The 21,858-nt window shown below is 41.1% G+C and overlaps 1 protein-coding gene across 4 annotated transcripts in view; it reads right to left on the bottom strand.

Moving 5' to 3' along the window:
• Positions 1 to 982: 982 nt before the first annotated feature.
• Positions 983 to 21,858, bottom strand: part of LOC110527604 (N-chimaerin) — a 31,506-nt gene continuing 10,630 nt past the window's right edge. For all 4 annotated transcript variants that reach the window (XM_021608999.3, XM_021609000.3, XM_090240548.1 and 1 more), the window contains 8 exons: positions 19,919 to 20,207; positions 10,575 to 10,652; positions 9,501 to 9,585; positions 7,220 to 7,393; positions 6,933 to 7,010; positions 6,468 to 6,605; positions 6,245 to 6,350; positions 983 to 2,711 (listed from right to left, as the gene is read on the bottom strand). In XM_021608999.3, coding sequence (XP_021464674.1) covers positions 2,540 to 2,711; positions 6,245 to 6,350; positions 6,468 to 6,605; positions 6,933 to 7,010; positions 7,220 to 7,393; positions 9,501 to 9,585; positions 10,575 to 10,652; positions 19,919 to 20,207 — 1,120 coding nt within the window. In that variant the 3' untranslated portion in view covers positions 983 to 2,539. The remainder of the gene's footprint in view (positions 2,712 to 6,244; positions 6,351 to 6,467; positions 6,606 to 6,932; positions 7,011 to 7,219; positions 7,394 to 9,500; positions 9,586 to 10,574; positions 10,653 to 19,918; positions 20,208 to 21,858) is intronic.

Below are 21,858 nucleotides of genomic sequence, written 5' to 3' on the forward strand. Positions count from 1 at the left end.
GTTTTTGTTTACATTTCCATTGTAAGCTTATATTTTGAGCTTATTTGGGGGATTCTGATGGGGTACAACAGTTGAACTAGTATATCATTAATTTAAAAGTCCATAAATGGATGTAGCAACTGCAGATTGTCCCTTCAAGGCCCAGTTATATCAATAGCTGCGAAGTAGGAGGACTAGAAATCGCCAAGATCTTCCTTTGCACAACGTCACATTTGCAATTAGCCTGTCGAGCACGGTGTTAGAGCTAGCTAGGAAGACCATCCCTCCTCCGATTTATCGCATAAACGCGGGACATTGAGCCCTGGTGGCAGAGCTCATAACTGCCAATTTAAGTCTCTGAATGTATCCTTGTGTCTCCTCCCTCCATCGAAAATGACTGGTCGCCATTATTTTGATTGCTGCTAGAGGTAGTGCCTAGTATAACTGGTTAGTGTTGGTACTTAAACATTTTAATTAGGCCTAAATATTATTCCTTACAATTATTTGGGTATTTTGCATGGAAAACAATATTGCTGTATCGGCTACTTTTCATTACTCACTGCATAGAGCTGGATGAAAAAAAAAAATTTGCTCAAGGAATATAATACATTTAGTTTGCTTTTCAGCCAATGAGAAAATACAGGCCTACCTTTTTTGTAATGTTACCATCGAAATCAATAATTCCATGTTGGTCGTATTTTCCTGCAACTTTCTGAAACGGCACAGGAATGCCCCCATCTGTGTGTGGTGTACGGGTACGTCTATACTTTGTGTAGCCGTTAGCAATGATGCTAATGATAACCGTCTTCTGGTAGATATGGGAAGGCTTTCCCAAAAACCTTCTCAATTAAATGTTAAACTACAAAGTAGCCTACCTGGCAAAATGATTATTTGCATCAATCCAGTGGACATTTGTTTAGCAAACTTTGCGATCACGAGTGCTACAGAAATCAATGCTATCCAAACACGGTTTCTTGCTGTTGTGCACTTAATTTACACACAATATTATTATTATTATTTTTTTTTAATCAGTGCTCAAAAGTAGTCTCCTGATATGGTTTAAGCATTGCTTTGAACATCCAATTATTTCTATAAAGATTGAGAGCAAAATAAAAAATAAAATAAAAATCAAAAAACTGCAACAAAAACAAATTTGGGGGGGAGAAAAAAAGTGATTTTATAGGGCCCTACATTTTTGGTGGTGGGCACCAATATTGATAATTTGATATACATCTAATATTTTGATAGCAATATGAACACGGCATGTCATATCGGTTTATTCTTCCTGTTAAGCTACACTGTTCTGCAACATTGGGATACATGACTGAACCTGCTTGCACAAAACCCTCTCATAGACCTTGTCACAGGCTTAGCATACTACATTTCCTGATAATGGGCCCATCCACTGTGGATGGGCATCCCATTGTAATAAAACTGGTTAGTTAGGTTCGAATTAAACCAGACTGACTCAACTTTGCATCCATTGAGCTATTTGATACCATTTATACTTTTTAAACTAGAAAAGTTTTGTGCCATAGTCTGACCAAGGAATAAAGGGATACTTCAAACAACCAAAGCGGGTGGACAATGTTGATAGGACCGTTGAAAGGCACAATCACATACAATGACGCTGCAAGGTAAAAGTGGGAGGCTCGATCACTTGGGCACATTGGATACTCTGACAATAGGGGCAGTGAGTGCCAATAGTGTGGCACGCCATTATAATATAAATGAAGTGCAGATGTACATGGGACACACCGTTAATATAACATAATACATTTAAGGCACCCGTTATGGCATGTGAGTGCTAGGCTACTTTTAGAACTACTGGCTGAAATTATATAAATATCCCATTGCATTTCTTTTAAATGAACGTAAAAGAACAACATACAATATTAAACAAAATAAACAAGGTTTTTAACCGATAGTATTCTGTGTTACATCCAGGTACATTAGTGATTCACAGGAAGAATAAACCCATCATGAAACAAATGAGCCACATCTACAAGATCAGAGAGCAGTTAATGAGTGATTGTGATCCATAGAGAGAGGACTCATCATGGATATAACCCATTTTGGCATGGACATTGCCATTGAGGGCTTCCACCATGCCTCCGCCATTTCAAACTATTAAAAGTAGCCAACTGGATGGGGATTCCTATGGGTTGTAGCATCAATGGCACTGCCCATGCTGTCAAAGACACTATAATGTCAGAGATAATGTTGAGTCCTCTCTCCCTTTGGTGTGACCCAATATCTGAAAACAAAAACGCATACTAACTATCCAAAGGAATGTGTGTTCCATCAATTACCCCCGACACAAATGGGGGGGGGGGTGAACATGCAAAAGACAAGTCTAAGGTACGTGATTCAAACCCAACAGACATCTCTTCAGACAGGGCTCACTGGGAGTGGAAGAGAATGTACAATGGTGCATTATTATTCAAGTCTTGGTTTTAAAAAGGGAAAATATTAAAAACATCATCACTTCCTCCTTTCTAAATGATGAGTACATCGCTTATTCATGATTTAAGATTCCTTCATTGTTAATCATCCCCTTTCAGAACAGAATGTCTTCGTTCTTTATAAGCGTCTCCACCACCTGTCTCTGATAGCGGATGTCATTGAGCGCCGTCATCGCATCCAGGTCTGGGGCACGCATGAGGGTGGGCCCAAAAACAATGCCAAGGTTTTCTGCATTCATCAGGTTGTCTTTCTCATTTTGGATTACCCTTTAAAAGAGGAACAGGATAGGGTCAGGGCAAGGAGAGAGAAACAGCAACAACAACAAAAATAACCCCTTTGGGTGCCATTGACATGCTCATTCAGGTCCAAATTAGTTTTCTACCATAAAACCAATTATTGGCTATGGTTAACATATAATTCCAAGTAAAAAATATGAACTCTACAATTAATAACTTACAAAAAGGCCCATCTTGATTGCATAAGTATTTGTCCTCTAAGATTTTCCTTAAGTCACACAAGCTGCTTCACAAGTATTTACACATTTTAACACTAGAACCGCCATTGGCCGACGGGCATTTGATTTTGTAATTAAAATAAGGCAGAGGCTGCGGATCCCACCCCCATGGATCCCTTTTCCCCAGAACTGAAGATCCGAATCACATCGTGCATGTGATTCTTTGGCAAGCGCTGCAGAGTTTTGGCCGCATGAGAAAAATGTGACCATTCGCACAATCATCTGAAAATCTCATAAGAAATGAGGTGATGTTATTTGTCTTACAGTATGTTATACTGTACTATCATTAATACTATCATTATGTGATCTTGATTCAACTTTGATCTAACTTAATTAAACTTTATTAAACAAGTATCATTCCCCCGGGTGGCATGTTCTCTGGGCAGCTCAACGAGTAGAGCAGAGACTGTGCAAAGTGGAGAACCCAGCACATGCGCAGACGCTTCGGACCTTTAGCCGTCGGGAAGAGGGGTGCAGAGAAGACGGGACTGCAGCCACTCCTTCAAAATAAATCTGCAACATCGTCCTCTTCCTCAGACTTTTAAGAATTTGTATTTTACAATCCTCTAAAAGACAAAACAAGATCGTTTTTAGGCTGTTTGCCTGTTTTTTGAAACCTAATTGCCAAGACAAACGGCATTGGTACCAACACCTGATGTGTCTTTCCTCACTTCATGATTGAATTAACTGAATAATGATCATGACGATGGTGAAGGGGGTGATTGAATTTGAACAATGGCAAGAAAAACAAAGTGAATTGATGCACAGACTATCAGAGATGCATTCGAATTTGGAACATCTCACTCTAGTTATTCATATGGAAAAAATTTATTTTAAATGTTATTTATTTTATTGTATTATATTTCATTATATTATTATAAATACTATAACAGCAGAAATCAATTGACATGGCAGGAATCAACTATTCAACGTGAGATAAAGATGCTGTTAGATTCCACTGGAACAGAGAGGAAAAATACGTGCATGCCAGGGACTCCGTAAGGAAAATGTGGCACCACACGTTTGACCCGGCAGCATTTTCATTTAAATTACATTTGAGAAATGTACCCGTCCCATAAGTTTGGGGAAGCAAATTTTCACCATGAAAATGCACCTTTATAATATAAAATACCATTCATCATCACATTTGAAGACTGATGTAAGATCACATTACAAATAGTAGGCTATGACTCAATCACAGTTTGCAAAAAAAAAATACCAATCAATGCATCGCTGAGCGAGTATAGTGTAGAGGCCTGGGCTATATCAGATACATTTCTTCTTTCTTTGCACGTGAAAAACGCATTTCATGCAATTCCACTACACTTTATATGACTGGAGACATTAGCAGAACCTTTTTTAATAAGACAAATTACAGGGTAGCCTACTCTGCTGAAACTGATGATTAATAAAAACAATGTTGTCCATATAAATAGGCCTACGATAAGGGGACGCACAAATACGACGTCCATCTAAACTGGAGGAGGAAATGATTGTCCAAACTTACTAACTTAAGCTGTGCGCATATTCATATGACCGATGATCTCCACTGCTGCCAATAAGGTATGCTATAGGACTACTGTTCTTTGCTCAATTAAGATGAACATTTTGATATCTAAAAGACAGATTAGTCTTTTCATTGTCTTCGCTTTACAGCAATAGCCATTTGCTTTCCAAATGGTGTTTTCCCGCGATTGAATTTAGAAATATTGTAATATGCCTGGCTGGGCCTCTACTTCTCAGTGACAGTCGCAAATCAACAATCTATTTGGTATTTGCAGCACTCGCTGCCTTTCCTTCCGACTGAAGCCAATCATCCTCTGTGGACAAATCATGCTTCAGTAGTCTATTTTGAATTATTTTACTTATTTCTGTATAGACAGGAGTAGGCTAATTCAGTTTTATAATTTTAGGAATTTACTTGGGGAAATCTACAATACCCGTAGTAGAAAAAAAGTTAAACTATTCTATTGGTCAGCTTGTCGCGAAATAAACAGCCCAGAGTCAGTTGTGGGAGGATAGATACCACATTCATAAAATCAGTAGGCCTAGGTGACATTCATTGCTTTTAAAAAGAAAATGTATCTGATACAACAGATCAAGACCGTTTCGCTTAAACTGTTGATAAACAATTTCTTAACATTATTGGCGCAGCAATACGCACAAGGCAGTAGGCTACACGCAAATGTGCATTTGGCTAATGGAAAATGAAAGAAAGTTGAAATAAAAATAGAATGAGAAATAAGCTACTAGTTTCAATGTCTGTATAAAATAATTGCCTCCTGATATGGTGAGATTTTGCCTTGGCTATGTTGAAACAAGGTAAAACATGCCTCATACTATGTAGTAAAATGCTCAGGTTTCAAACAATTAATTAGCTATAGTATATGTTTTAAAAACGCATACTGCCTCCAGCCCATTGCAAAGTGGTGTGAGAATTACAAATATACATTTTTAATTGTAGCCAAAAAACTATTTTAACATCCTAATGGCTGTCAAAGGTGCTTCCACCAAAAGGTAAAGGCATGCTATCGCACAAGGTTAGCAGCTGCATTTTGCGACAGATACAGGGTTTCCGGATACTCCCGTAAAGCCCAGCTCATTGGCTATCTAGCTAGCTTTGTTTGACCCCGATTGTGCTTATTTGACAAAGTTGATCGAGTGAAGACCGCCCGTGTCATTGGCGTGCCATGAAGGCGTCGCTCTCGGACCAAATTTGGTGTCCTATAGAATATACTACAACCCTAATGATATAGTGAGGTCTGGTTACGTCCTAGGATCTCAGAGGAATACATACGAATGTGATTTGACTGGTTGAAACAACATTTAGGGTTAGATTTTCACAGATTCTGTTCTTTGAAAATTGAACAAGCGGAAATACAAAATCGATCATGCATGCTAAGATATGAAAAAGGATTTTATCTAACAAAACGACACTTCATGTTATCTCTGGTACCCTTTGGATGATACATTCTGAAATCTTGCTCTGATTTAAGTAAAGATTTCACTTTCAGCTGTGAATTTATGAAACCTATCGCGGTGAAAAAAAGTGTTTGGTTGTTAGGGACTCAAACAATAGCATGATATTTTTTCGCAGTAATAGCTACTGTAAATTGACAGTGCAGTTATATTAACAAGAATTTACGATCTTGACACAAGGCACTGCATGATTTGCAACGCCGATCGCTAAGTTTTAATAGACTGTAAATCTAATCATTGTCTCTACTCAATGACTAGGCACTGTACGCCTGTTTTACCATAATATACTACAATATCTGGTCTCACCTCTTTAAGTGGGCCATGAGATAACACAGTGATTCACAGTGTGCAGGTGGCAGCAGCTTCAGAGCTTCATGATGGGCCTCTAACCGCTTGTCTGGATCTGTAATCTCTAGAATCCGAAAAAAAATGGACACACAGTCAGTGTCTGCAGGATAGGAACCATAACACACACCCAATAAAAGTCCAAATACAAATATTCATTAAACGGGCTAAGTTTAGGACTAACTTGCTGCCTCCATGAACCTTGGGTAGGCTTCATACGTGATAAGAGGAATAGGTAAATCCCTGAAGTACAGTTTCAGTGCGCCAGTGATTATATTGATGTCTTCATACACATTCACAGAAATGTCCGCCTTTTCACCATCTATTGGGAGACAAGAGGGAGAATTTTTAAACTTATCTATAGACGGGGCAGTTAATTAAAAGATGCCACAACGGTTGCACGCATCCAAAAAGAGAACTTAAGAATTCTATTGTTTTGTGGCTTTGCAGCCGGTCTAGAGATTATAAACTCAGTTGGCCTTACTTGATAACTGCCATTACCAATTAAAATCAGTTTTTGTCCCACCTAGTCCCCGCAATCTTGCAGCAATTTCAACAATAGTCCTTGGCCTAAGTCCAATTGATACCCACTGACTGCCCCACCCAGAAAGCAGAATGCGATACAGTGGCAAAGGAAAAAGGGCCCTGCCTCTGTCAAAAGCCAGCTTCACATCTTCAATCAGGTCACTGAAGCCTGAGATTCTGTACAGGCCCTCAGACTGAACACCTACAGTTAGAGAACAGGAGAGAAAGACCATGACAAATTAAACAGCTTTACATTTATCAAACTAACACCAGTGCAAATTCATACCTCTCCATTACTTGTCAGGAAATCTGAACAAAGTGACATGAACATTGTTACTGGAGGATGTCTGAAACCATAACAACCCTATAGCAAAAAAAAACATCACAAGTGGGTCATTTTCTACCGCTCACCTCTAGACTCAATCTCTTGTATGCACATGTCCACCACCATGGGTCGCTTGGAATGGTGGGCTTTTACCAGGGTCGTGAGGTCACAACTGTATACTTTCTTGACATGCTTGAGGTCAGGCTTACAGTCGTTTGGCACCATTTTTGAACACTGTTTGTGGACATTCAAACCGCAATCTGGGCAGAAAAAGAGATTAGCAATAATTCTGTATCATTTAATTGAACATTTATTTAGGCAGGGTAGTCCTGCCTAAATAAAGTATCCTTATCACAATTTAAAATGGCAGGCAGCACTAAAAACGATTATTCTGTTACAACGCATAAACGCATCCTCAATGTTATGCCAATCTGATGGCTTTTCCAATTGGAGATGAATTGTGCATGTTTCATGTAACCTTTATTTAGGCAGGGGGTCCAATTGAGACCAGCCTCGTTTGCAAGGGAGCCCTGTACTACAAGAGCAAAAAGCAATTACACATTAGTTAAACAAATACTTTAAATCAATAAAAAAATACAATAGTAAGAACCCACTCTATCATGCACATCATTTCTTAAGGTCTTCAGTGGTGATCTCTGATCAATTTGCCCATAAAATGGCATTGAAAAATAGAGCAAATCAAATTGTATTAGTCACATGCACCGCACCGAACACAACAAGCTTACTTACGAGCCCCTAACCAACAATGCAGTTTAAAAAAATACGGATAAGAATAAGAAATAAAAGTCAGAAGTAATTAAAGAGCAGCAGTAAAATAACAATAGCGAGACTATATACAGGGGGGTAAAGGTACAGAGTCGATGTGCGAGGGCACCGGTACTGAAGTGACTATGCATAGATGATAACAGAGAGTAGCAGCAGTGTAAAAGAGGAGAGATGGGCAAAGCAAATAGTCTGGGAAGCCATTTGATTAGATGTTCAGGAGTCTTATGGCTTGGGGGTAGAAGCTGTTTAGAAGCCTCTTGGACCTAGACTTGGCACTCCAGTACGGGTTTGCCGTGCGGTAGCAGAGAGAACAGGGTGGCTGGAGTGACAATTTTTAGGGGCTTTCCCTCACACTGCCTGGCAGAGGTCCTGGATGGCAGGAAGCTTGGCCCCAGTGATGTACTGGCCCTCGGACAGATGCAGAGCGGTGATGTAACAGGGTCAGGATGCTTCGATGGTGCAGCTGTAGAACTTTTTGAGAATCTGGGGACCTATGCCAAAATACTTTCAGTCTCCTGATGGGGAAAAGGTGTTGTCATGCACTCTTCACAACTTGGGTTGTTTGGACCATGACAGTGGTCCAAGGAACTTGAAACTCTCGACCCACTCCACTACAGCCCCGTCGATGTTCACGGGGGCCTGTTCGGCCCGCCTTTTCCTGTAGTCCATGATCAGATCCTTGGTCTCGCTCACATTAAGGGAGAGGTTGTTGGCCAGGTCACTGACCTCATCCCTATAGGCGGTCTCATCGTTGACAGTAATCAGGCCTACCACTGTTGTGTCGTCAACAAAATTAAATGGTGTTGGAGTCGTGTTTGGCCACGCAGTCGTGGGTGAACAGGGAGTACAGGAGGGGACTAAGCACGCACCTAAGGGGCCCCTGTGTTGAGGATCAGCGTGGCAGATGTGTTGTTGCCTACCCTTATTTAAATGTCAGTTTTTGATTTAATACATTTGCAAACATTTCTAATTACCATTTTTTTTCTTTGACATTATGGGGTAAACAATTTAATCCATTTTAGAATAAGGCTGTAACGTAATAAAATGTGGAAAAAGTCAAGGGGTCTGAATACTTTCCAAAAGCACTGTAGGTTTTCAAATGTTTTCCCTAAAATAATGGTTAAATTAAAAAAAGTCTAATAACGGCAGTCAAGCTAACTGGCTAACATTGACTAGCTACTTTAAAGACAAAAATGAGAGAACAGCTCACTGACTAATTTTACTCACCTTTGCTGAGCTGGTTAGTCTATTTTCATGTTATCAGGAGGGTTAGTGACTAACTTAATGGCAACATTTCAATTTGTTTTTTTAAGCCAATATTTACAGGCACCTGTCATATCAACAGGCACAACTTGTCGTTCTTAAATTCATCAATTATTCTTTGCTCTGACACTCTCAAACCAGAGTGCTCTGAACTCAAGTAGATTACCAGATTGAATTTACGAACGCCCTGTAGACACTGGTATGGTGCTGTATATGACATCTCCTATATGACATCTCCTCGAAACCTGGTTCAAACCTGCTGTGTTAAAAGACAAAACACAAAGCAGAGACCACGGTTTGATCTCACCCTCCCTTTACCTGCACATTTAACTCCCTGAGCGATGAGGCCCCACATGAAGTTGGCACAATATTCACACCAGTGGGGTCCCCGGAAGGTGTGCACCTGCAAGGGTGAGGAAGAGAGGATGGAAAACATGGTCACTTTTTTTACTGGATGGAAGGATAGATGGATATACTAGTCTGGATCTCCACAGCCTGCGCACATGGAAGGAGCCAATTGGGAATTATCCCTGAGAGAGATAAGCAGCACTAGAAAGCAGACTGGCAGGCCTTAATGGGGGTTGGAGAGTGGCGGTGGTGGGAGTGTGTGTGTGTGTGTGTGTACCATGGTTGACAATGCCAGGATTATCACATATCTAAAAAGGGACTACATCAAACAAATGCCTAGTTCTGCCAGGTAATGGCTAGACCAATCAGAAATGCTCAACATTTATCTGTGAAAAGCATGGTGGACTCAGACCCCTTGTTTTAGATTGTTATTTTGGGAATGGGAACGTGGAGGATAGTCATCTTGTGCAAATGACAAGACAAACAACAAAATGAGAAAACCTAAATGACTGGTGTTATAGCAGTCTTGTTATTAAAAAGAATCTCACAAAACAAAATGTATTATTTTCACATGTTCTAGTAAAATTATATCTGGCTGAGATTATTTTAGGACAAGATGGTTGCTATGTTTGGCTGGTAAGAGGTGTGGTTGGCAAGATGCAGCTGGAGGGTCCCTAAGCGTCTGGCTGGACAGAATGGGATTAAGTGCTGTGTTCTGTCAGGTTCTGTCTCCCTCTCCCAATTTATATGAGCTACCCACGACAGGTCCGGTAGCCAGTCAGACTACACTATCAGTTGCTGAGGACTACTACAATCCCACCTCCTTCATGACTACTCAAAATGCTGCTCACTAGTCAGAAGCCGATCAGAATATAGATTTTTATATTTTACAAACAGGCAATTCTCTCCCCCCTGTCATTCCAAAAATGTAAAATATGCCAATCAAACAACCTCAAATGTGATATAACAACCATAAAGGCAGTGAAAAAGAAAGAGCAGAAGAGGAAAAGTAAGAAGCGCTGAGCAGGCAGGTTCAGGTCTTACCTTGAAATTGTGGACTTTCTCATACTTGGTCGCGTGGTCGTTGTCCTTCAGGGTGGCTCGGCGGACCAGTGAGGTGAGCTGTGAATAGGCAAACAGTTTGAGAGGTTGCCAGAAGGTGGCAAGGGCCTCTGGGTCCCTGACCCCATCCTCACACCCAGGGCTGTGGCCATAATGTCCTTCTGCACCCCCATCCTTCTTAGGCTCGTGTACCAGACTTCTTCCCTTCCCTGACTATGGACAACTCCCTGTACGGTATGAAGGGTGGGTTATAAAAAGGGAAATTCCCCCAATTCTCAGAACAGCTAATGAGATGCCTATGTGGAAGACTGACAAAGCTCACAGAGATCAACTCGGAGCAGCTCAGGGCAAGCCTGTACTCAGCACCGATGCTTGTATCGTTAAAATCAACGCATCAGGTAAACCAAAACAACCCAACGAAAGCAGTAGGTAAAATCCACTAAGAATCCAAAGATCTGAAAGGGAAAAAATGAAAAAAAAAGTAGTTAAGAGTATTCCTTTAAAATGTACAGTGCCACAGAATTGTGTCCTTAATCCTGTGCTGATCAGGGTGTCTAAATGAGATTCCTCCTCAAAAGATCTGGCTTGACTGTGTGCATCGATGCAGATGAGGTGTGTTGCTAAGTTTATCCTCTCCATGTCGACACTGATACTGTCACTGGTGCACAGACAAAACCCAGAGTGAAGACAGCCATGGGGGGGAAGCAAGAGAGAGAGCGAGCGAGCGAAAGCAGGTGGAGGATTGGGTAGTCACTGCTGAATTTAAAATGTCACATTGAGAATAAGCCAATCAGAGAAAAGAACAGGCTCGGCTTTAATCAACAGTGCAATAGTATATTCCTATTACCCCACACGCAGAGGGAGAGAGAGCTCAATCCTACAATACAGCTCAATGTCACTGTAGCTCCAGGGTTGAGAGACTAGCTTTCAGATTAATGCTCATAAAAACACATCTACCACATACAGAAGAAAATAAAAAAATCATTACAATTCCCAAAATGTTAGGATATGGCGCAATTGATTTCACTTTCAGACAACTTAGTCCTACATGGTTGTAACTTCGAGTAAAAAAAAATTAAAAACTATATAGGATCTGCATGTTTTCAAAACAGCTATTTACAAAAATTATAGTACACATTACTCGTTAAATACAGTGCATTCAGAAAGTATTCAGACCCCTTGACTTTTTCCACTTTGTTACGTTACAACCGTATTATAAAATTGATTCAATCATTTTTTCCCCCTCATCAATCTACACACAATACCACATAATGACAAAGCAAAAACAGGTTAAGACATTTTTGCAAATGCATAAAATAAATATTTTTTAAAAAAATAACATTTTCATAAGTATTCAGACCCTTTACTTTGTTGAAGCACCTTTGGCAGCGATTACAGCCGCAAGTCTTCGTGGGTGTGACGTTACAAGCTTGGCACACCTGTTGTATTTGTGGAGTTACTCTCATTCTTCTCTGCAGAGCCTCTCAAGCTCTGGCAGGTTGGATGGGGAGCGTCGCTGCACAGCTATTTTCAGGTCTCTCCAGAGATCTTTGATCAAGTCCAGGCTCTGGGTAGGCCACTCAAGGACATTCAGAGACTTGTCCCGAAGCCACTCATGTGCGGTCTTGGCTGGGTGCTAAGCGTCATTGACCTGTTGGAAGGTGAACCTTTGCCCCAGTCGGAGGCCCTGAGCCCTCTTTATAAAGGATCTCTGTATTCCCCTCCGTTCATCTTTCCCTCGATCCTGACTAGTCTCCCAGTACCTGCCGCTGAAAAACATCCCCACAGCATGATGCTGCCGCCACCATGCTTCACCGTAGGGTTGGTGCCTGCTTTCCTCCAGATGTGATGCTTGGCATTCAGGCCAAATAATTCAATCTTGGTTTCGTCCTTTAGGTGCCTTTTGGCAAACTCCAAGCGGGCTGTCATGTGCCTTTTACTGAGGTGGTTGTCCTGCTGGAAGGTTATCCCATCTCTACAGAGGCCCTTTCTCCCCTTAGTTTGGCCAGCCAGCCAGCTCTAGGAAGAATCTTGGTGGTTCCAAACTTCTTCAATTCAAGAATAATGGAGGCCACTGTGTGTTTTTGGGGACCTTCAATGCTGCAGACACTTTTTGGTATCCTTCCCCAGATCTGTGCCTTGACACAATCCTTTCTCGGAGCTCGACGGAGAATTCCTTCGAACTCATGGCTTGGTTTTTGCTCTGACATGCACTGTCAACTGTGGGACCTTATATAGGCAGAAGTGTGCCCTTTCCAAATCATGTCCAATCAATAGAATTTACCACAGGCGGACTCTAATCAAGCTGTAGAAACATCAAGGATGATGAATGGAAACAAGATGCACCTGAGCTCAATTTTGAGTCTCATAGCAAAGGGTCTGAATAGTAATGTAACTAAAGGTATTTCGTTTTTTTATTTGTAATACATTTGCAAAATGCTGTAACGTAACAAAATGTGTAAAAATCAAGGGGTCTGAATACTTTCCGAATGCACTGTAAGCTGGAAGAGTGCATGATTGTGGATAGATCCAAGTAGCAGAAAGTGGGGTACAGATCATGATTGTAGAAGCTGGTCTCTGCCTGCAGCTCAGGACTGTTAACAATATGTACAGAACATAAAGGGATAGATAACAGCAGCCATCAGACTTAAAATCAGGCCCAGACTTGCCTGAGGTTCACAGAGGCTCTGAGAAATTGAAAGATTTCTCCCTCTCCCACTCACCTTTTATCCTTACTTCTAAATTTGCCCGATTGCATCTTACCCTCACACTCTCTGCATCTCCCTCTCACCACCACCATCTTGAACCCTCTGTGTGTGTAGCACTCTCTTGGTGGTGAGGTCCAAAAGTATTTGGACAGTGACATTTGTTGTTGTTTTGGCTCTGTACTCCAGTACTTAGGATTTAAAATTATACAATGACTATGAGGTTAATAAGGTGAAGGAATTTTCATCCATAGAAATGACATAGAAATATAAATTACAGCACTTTTGGTACATAGCCCATTTTAGGAAACCAAAAGTATTTGGACAAATTCACTTCTTTGAGTAGTCAAAAGCTTCGTATTTGGTCCCATAATTCCTAGCATGCAATGACAATAACAACAAGCTTGTGACATTACAAACTTCTTGGATGCATTTGCAGTTTGTTTTGGTTGTTTTTCTGATTATTTTGTGCCCAAGAGAAATTAATGGTAAATTATGTACTGTGTCATTTGAGTCACTTTTATTGTAAATAAGAATAGAATATGTTTCTGAACACTTATGCATGAATGTGGATGCTACCATGATTACAGATAATCCTGAATGGTGAAAAATGACAATTGAGAAAGTTTGAGGCATAAATATCATACCCCCAAGAAATGCCATTACCAACAACAGGAGAGGTTTGCATTTTTGGGGGGGGAATGATATTTATGCCTCCAACTTGCTCACTCATCAATATTCAAGATTCATTCAGGATTATCTGTAATCATGGTAGCATCTATATTAACGCAGAAGTGTTCAGAAACATTCTTTCCTTATTTACAATATAAGTGACTCCAAAATGACAATACATTATTTAGCATTCATTTCTATTGGGCACAAAACCTAAAACAAGCCCCCAAAAAAACTAGATTGATTGTGTGCTAGGAATAAGGGACAAAATAGTAAACCTTTGAATACTTTAATACACAAGTGAATTTGTCCAAATACTTTTGGTTCCCTAAAATGGGGGAGGTGGCACATACTTAAAGTGGATGAAAATATGATATGGATGAATATACCATCAAATTCAAGTTGACAGTATTGACTTTAACCAAAATCACTGTCTAAATATGTTGACCTCACTCTATAGAAAGCACTAACTATCATGATTAGACGGTCTTCCCTGAAGGGAAAATGCAGAAAGGATATTGAGTGATCTTGATAGTGTCCTCTGTATACATAGCCTGTTAAAGTTACCATGGGATAGACAGAAAAATACTGCCAAGATTGATCGTGTATCAGAAAAGAGGCCACTAGTACACACCATAGCAACTCAAGGAGTGAGTTGTGTTATTATTCTCAATAAAATCACCTTTAATTCAGGCCTCCCGAGTGGCGCAGCGGTCTAAGGCGCTGCATCGCAGTGCTAGAGGCTTTACTACAGACCCGGGTTCATGCTGTGGCCGGCAGTCCCATAGGACTGCGCATAATTGGCCCAGCATCGTCCGGTGGGGGATTAATTGGCTCATCGTGCTCTAGCGACTCCTTGGTGCAGCTGGCTGGCGGGTCATGTTTCGGAGGACGCATGACTCCACCTTATCAGTCTGTATTGAGGGGTTGCCGGGTTGATTATGTCCAGGCTCTTCAAAAAGAGCCTGCATTGGGATGATTATAGGCATTTAATTACATAGAGAGAGAAGAGTGGGAGGAGGGAGAAGAAGGCTGGGGGAGGTCAGCGAGTGAATGACCATTAGATAACTTCAGTGGTGTAAAACAAAACAAAAAAAGTATTGCATACATCCATTTGAGGCTGAATCATGAGATGAGGCATCTATATGCAGACCACGACAGTCCAACAGTAGGCATTTAGCCTACTGCCATTATTTTATAGTAAGAAGCATATAATTGAACTTAGCTGAATAAAATAGAAAATAATATGGACACCTGCTCATCGAATATCTCATTCCAAAATCATAGGCATATGAATTTGGTCAAATGGACCAAGGAGTGTACCTGTCTGCATGTAAGTAAAAAATAAAATTGTGCCATCTAGTTTGCTTAATATAGGAATTTGATGTGATGTGTAAGTGCACGTGAATATGAGGTGTGTGAGATTACTAGCTGACTGCTGGCGATGACTGTTCAACCGTCTGAAGGCCAAGTAATAGAAGCAGTTTTTTAGTCTCGGTTTTAATGCACCTGTACTGTCTCCATCTGTCTGACAATAGACGAGTGAACAGTCTGTGGCTCACCTGGCTGAGGCCCTTGATGTTCCTCTTGGTCTTCCTTTGACACCGGGTGCTGTAGTCCTGAAGGGCAGGCAGCATGGCCCCGGTGATGCATAGGGCTGTCCACACCTACCCTTTGGACAGTCATGCAGTTGAGGGCGGAGCAGTTGCCGGACAAGGCGGTGATGCAGCCTGACATAATGCTCTCAATGCTGCCTCTCCAGAAGTTTGTTAGGGTCTTGGGGGCCATGCAGATTTTCTTCAGCAACCTGAGGTTTTAGAAGTGCTGTTGCACCTTCACCACAATGTTGGTGTGGCGAGACAATTTCAGGTCCTCTATGATGTGCACGCCAATTAACTAGAAGCTTTTGAACCTATCCAAATTCTATCCATTTTCCTAGCACCACTCCACCAGGGCTCTAACTTCCTCCCTGTAAGCTGTCTCGTGGTTGTTGGTAATCAGGCCTACCACTGTCAAGTCGTCAACAAACTTGATGATCGAGTTGCCACACAGTCAGGGGTGAAAACGGGAGTACAGGAGGGGGCTGAGCACACACCCCTGAGGCGGGGGGGGGGAATTTATATTTAATATACATCCCTAATTAAGCTGGTGTACTCTTCATGGGGTCCAGAACATTTTAATTCAGTTAGGGCACTATGACTACTGCTCAGCTTTTAACACCAAACAGCATAGGTATTTTTCTTGTCCAGGTGGGATAGGGCAGTGTGCAGTCCAACGCCGATTGCGTCATCCTTAAAAATGTTGGGGCGGTATGCAAAATGTAGTCTGTCAAGGGTGTCGGGTAAGGTGGAGGTGATATGGTCCTTGACTAGCCTTTCAAAGCACCTCATGATGACAAAAGTGAGCGCTACGGGGCGATTGTAATTTAGTGCAGTTGCCTTGGCTTGCTTGGGTACATGAACAATGGTGGCTCCCCCTTTTTCCTCCAAACATAACAATGGTCATTACGGCCAAACAGTTCTATTTTTGTTTCATCAGACCAGAAGACATTTCTCCAAAAAGTACGATCTTTGTCCCCATGTGCAGTTGCAAACTGTAGACTGGCTTTTTTATGGCGGTTTTGGTGCAGTGGCTTCTTCCTTGCTAAGCGGCCTTTCAGGTTATGTTGATAAAGTCCTCCAGCATCTTCACAAGGTCCGTTGCTGTTTTTCTGGGATTGATTTGCACTTTCCGCACCAAAGTAAATTCATCTCCTTCCTGAGCGGTATGGCGCCTGTGTGGTCCCAAGGAGTTTGCATACTATTGCATACTATTGTTTGTACAGATGAACGTGGTACCTTCAGGCATTTGGATATTGCTTCCAAGGATGAACCAGACTTGGAGGTCTACAATAATTTGTCTGAGGTCTTGGCTGATTTCTTTTGATTTTCCCATGATGTCAAGCAAAGAGGCACGGAGTTTGAAGGTAGGGCTTGAAATACATCCACTGGTACACCTCCAATTGACTCAAATGAGGTCAATTAGCCTATCAAAGGCTTCTAAAGCCATGACATATTTTTTGTATGTAAACCTCTGACCCACTGGAATTGTGGTACAGTGAATTATAAGTGAAATAATCTGTGCAAACAATTGTTGGAAAAATGATGTGTCATGCACAAAGTAGATGTCCTAACCGACTTGCCAAAAGTATAGTTTGTTAACAAGACATTTGTGGAGTGGTTGAAAAACTAGTTTTAATGACTCCAACCTAAGTGTCTGTACACACACACACACACAAACTAAAATAATATAAAACATAACATGTGAAATGTTGGTCTCATGTTTCATGAGCTGAAATTTCAAACACAAACAGCTTATTTCTCAAATTTTGTGCACAGATTTTTTTTACATCTTTGTTAGTGAGCATTTTTCCTTTGCCAAGATAACCCATCCACCTGACAGGTGTAACATATCAAGAAGCTGATTAAACAGCATGATCATTACACATCTAAAGTTTTGAGGAGAGGGGGGATTGGTATGCTGACTGTAGCAATATTCACCAGAGCTTTTGCCAAAGAATTACGATCAGGGGTTCACTGATGTCAACGCTTCCCCATGGTGGTGGTGGGGTTATGGTATTAGCAACGGACGATGAACACAATTGCATTTTATCGATGGCAACTTGAATGTACAGAAATACCGTGATGAGATCCTGATTGTTGTGCCATTCATCCGCCACCATCACCTCATGTTTCAGTATAATAATGCATAGCCCCATGTTGCAAGGATCTTCACACAATTCCTGAAAGCTGAAAATGTCCCAGTTCTTCCATGGTCTGCATACTCACCAGACGTCATCCATTGAGCATGTTTGGGTTGCTCTGGATCGATGAGTACGTCAGCGTGTTCCAGTTCCCAACAATATTCAGAAACTTCGCACAGCCATTGAAGAGGAGTGGGATAACATTCCACAGGTCACAATCAACAGCCTGACCAACTCTTTGTGAAGGAGATGTCTCATGCAGCGCAACACAAGTGGTGGTCACACCAGATACTGACTGGTTTTCTGATCCACGCCCATACCTTTTTTTTTTTATCCCATGGATTAGGGACTAATTTATTTGAATTATTTCCTTATATGAACTGTAAAAATGAAATTGTTGCATTTATATTTTTGTTCAGTATAATTGCCCCCTTACACTCAACTGATTGTGCCACCTATAGCAACAATGACTAACCAAATCCTTCCTGTAGTAGATGATCAGTCTCTCACATCGCTTTGGAGGAATTTTGGCCAACTCCTGCATCCAGGACTGCTTTAACTCAGTGACATTTGTGGGTTTTCAATGATGAACTGCTCATTTCAAGTCCTGCCACAATATCTCAATTGGGATTAGATCTCCACTTTGACTAGGCCATTCCAAAACTTAAAATGTGTTACTTTTAACCATTTTCATGTAGACTTGATTGTATGTTTTGGATCATTGCCTTGCTGCATGACCCAGCTGTGCTTCAGCTTCAGTTCACAGACTGATGCCCTAACATTCTCCTGCAGAATTCTCTGATACAGAGGATAATTCATGATGTCTTCTATTAAGGCAAGTCGTCCAAGTGCTGAGGCAGCAAAGCAACCCCAAACTGTCACACTACCACAACCATGCTTGACCGTTTGTATAAGATTCTTACAGTGGAATGCAGTGTTGGTTTGCGCCAGGGATAAACAGGGCCCATTTCACCACTTTTGACTCCTGTCCATAGAACATTCTTCCAAGAGTTTTGATGATCATCCAGGTGTTTTTTAGCTAAATGTAGTCAACTTTTTGGAAGAGAATTGCATTTATATTTTTGTTCAGTTTGTGTGTACATGCAGTGCATTCGGAAAGTATCCAGACCCCTGGACTTTTTCCACATCTCGTTACGTTAGCCTTATTCTAAAATTGATTAGTTGTTTTTTTCCTCAATCTATACACAATACCCCATAATGACAAAGCAAAAAAAGGTTTAAACATTTTTGCTAATTTATTTTAAAAACTCCAACGGAGTTTTGAGAGTCCTTTAGGTGCCTTTTGGCAAACTCCAAGTGGCGGTCATGTGTCTTTTACTAAGGAGTGGCTTCTGTCTGGGCACTACCATAAAAAGGACTGACTGGTGGAGTGCTGCAGAGATGGTTGTCATTCTGAAAGGTTCCATCTCCACAGAAGAATTCTGGAGCACAGTCAGAGTGACCATCTGGTTCTTGGTCACCCTACGGACAATTACTTCGACCTCATGGCTTGGTTTTTGCTCTGACATGCACGGTCAACTGTGGGACCTTATTTAGACCGGAGTGAGCCTTTCCAAATAATGTAACCAGTTGAATGTATCTACAGGTGGACTCCAAGTTGTAGAAACATCAAGGATGATGAATGGAAACAGGATGCACCTGAACTCAATTTCGAGTGTCATAGCAAAGTGTCTGAATACTTATGTAAAAAGGTATGTTTTGAGGTATGAACACATTTGCAAATAAATAAAAACCTGTTTTTACATTTTCATATTGTGGTATTGTGTGTAGATTGATGAGGGAAAAAATTATTTAATCAATTTTAGAATAAGGCTGTAAAGTAACAAAATGTGGAAAAGGTCAAGGGGTCTGAATACTTTCAGAACGCACTGTACACACCCACACGCCAGCAAATCCAGGTTCCATGAATCACAAAACGACAAAGTTCCGTTCAATAGTATGAAGTGTTAAAAATGGATCTCAGGATGCATCTAAAACAATTCTGGCTATCTTCTTTTGGTGAGCAACAAGAGCAGTGCTACCAACTTTCTGCACATTAGAATAGTAGAGCTGGAATTTCTTGACATGGAAAACATTCACTTCTGCCTGGTTTTCACATTGCATTCATTTCAGCATCTGCTCCATTTGTTTCCTTTTCCAGTACAGTAAAAGGCTGACATTTTTAGGACAGTGAGAGTGTTCCTTACCCCTTTCTCCTCGTCACCCAGCCCTCCCTGTGGCGCAGGCCCATCAGGAACCTCCTGGCACACAGGCAAGTGTTTCTTCAGCGTGGGCTCCTTGTTGAGTGTTGTGTAGCCAATGTGCTCATAGATTGGGTTGATGGTCATCTTAGCGATGTACTCTGCTGCCTTGGTCTCGATGTAGAGCGTGATCAGCCCATCTGTCACAAGGTCGTGAATGGACTCAAAGCGCTTCTCCCCAACAAAGTGTTTCCCATCACGGTAGAGGCGGAAGTTCCTGGTTTGATTTCCAAATCTGGGTTCAGGATATAGGGGGGAAAGAGGAAAAGGGAAGGGGGAGGGAAATCAGTGAGAATCAGTGATTCCTACCATTGGGTAGGAGAGTGTTTTTACATCGTCTCAAGTGGGAAGCATAAGGAGAAGGCCGTACAGCTGGGGGGGAAAAGGAAAATCCTAGGATGAAGAGCCGACCTTAAAAGCATAAAAATAAAAATAAAAACTTTGCCTGCCTCTCCTTCCTCGTACCCTGGATCAGTGGAAAACCAAATTAAATAATTTTCGCAAAAGTGCTAAAAAGGTTTTTATATCCAGTAATGACTGCTAGATCAAATAATTTCTTCCCTGCACATAGTGGTTATAAATAATGGTGACCTTTATTAGAGCTGATCAATACATTAAGTGTATAGTGAATGCTAACAAAATTCCTCATCTCACAGGAAAAAGGCCTCTCAGATGTGCATGCTGCAAGAGCGCCAACCATTACACTCTGTACTGACAGCAAATCCAATCACTGTGCACAACATGAGCCAGAACAATGCAAGGAATTCTTCATCATTGGGTAGATGCAAGAGACCAATATTTCAACCTCACCTGTCAATGAGAAATAAAGGGAGATAGTTGGCGAAGAGAAGAAAGTGTTCCTGTGTGAAAAGAAAAACACAAACCAGCACAAATAACTCAGGAGACATCCTAAACTAACTAGCTAAGAATCCTTACTCCAATACTAACCAGACGCAAAGTGCATTACCTAACCCTTCCAAATTGAGATCCAAGGATGCCCATTGTTGGACAACCATTTTCCAGCCATCCTTACAAAGGTGATTATATTTATGGAAAGCAATTATAGCGAAGAATCAGCAGAGGTGAGACACTTAAGCAGAGAGAAAAGAAATACTTCTGTTTTTTCTCTCAGATATACAGGAGGAAGAAATGCAGTTTATTTGCATTTCAAAACCTGGGAATACACTGTGCATTATATTTACCACGCTAACGACATCTGCGACAGAGGAAGGTATACTCCTCTGTCGCAGAGGCAAACACATAAGCGAAGCAATGCACAGAGTGGCAGATTGACACTAGAAGCACAACTTGGCTGACCTCTATAAATACAAGAAATCAACATTTTCATCACAGCAGCTTCAAGGAAAATGATCTGGATAAATAATTAATAAATAACATTTAGTCAGGCCCCAGTGCATAGGCAATACAGCACTTGACAGCTGAGAGAAGCTGATCAATGCTGCTCATACAACCTATGTTCCCCCAATGGAATTACATTTGAACTTTCAAGATAAAGAACACATACACTTTTTAGAACATTTTGTACTACTCCCCTACATCATTCAATGTTTATTTTTCTGGTGATTCATATCATCAGTGTAGGACAGAAACGGACTCTTCCTTCCTAATGTTCTTAATGACCAAAGTAAGAATATGACGTTAATGTGTGTGAGCTCTTTAAAGCCATCTATGGAGTTTGATGTAGTTTTAGTTTGCTGTTTATGGGTTGTAACAGACACATAAAGCTCTCCCTCACCCTCCATTTGGAAAATCTGACCATCATTCTTTCCTCCTGAGTCCTGCTTACAAGCAAAAACTGAAGAAGCAGGAAGTACCAGTGACTCGCTCAATACGCTACAGAACTGTTTTGCTAGCACAGACAGGAA

Source organism: Oncorhynchus mykiss, chromosome 7, assembly GCF_057628025.1.
Source record: "Oncorhynchus mykiss isolate SJ-2025 chromosome 7, ASM5762802v1, whole genome shotgun sequence".
NCBI classification, from domain to species: Eukaryota; Metazoa; Chordata; class Actinopteri; order Salmoniformes; family Salmonidae; genus Oncorhynchus; species Oncorhynchus mykiss.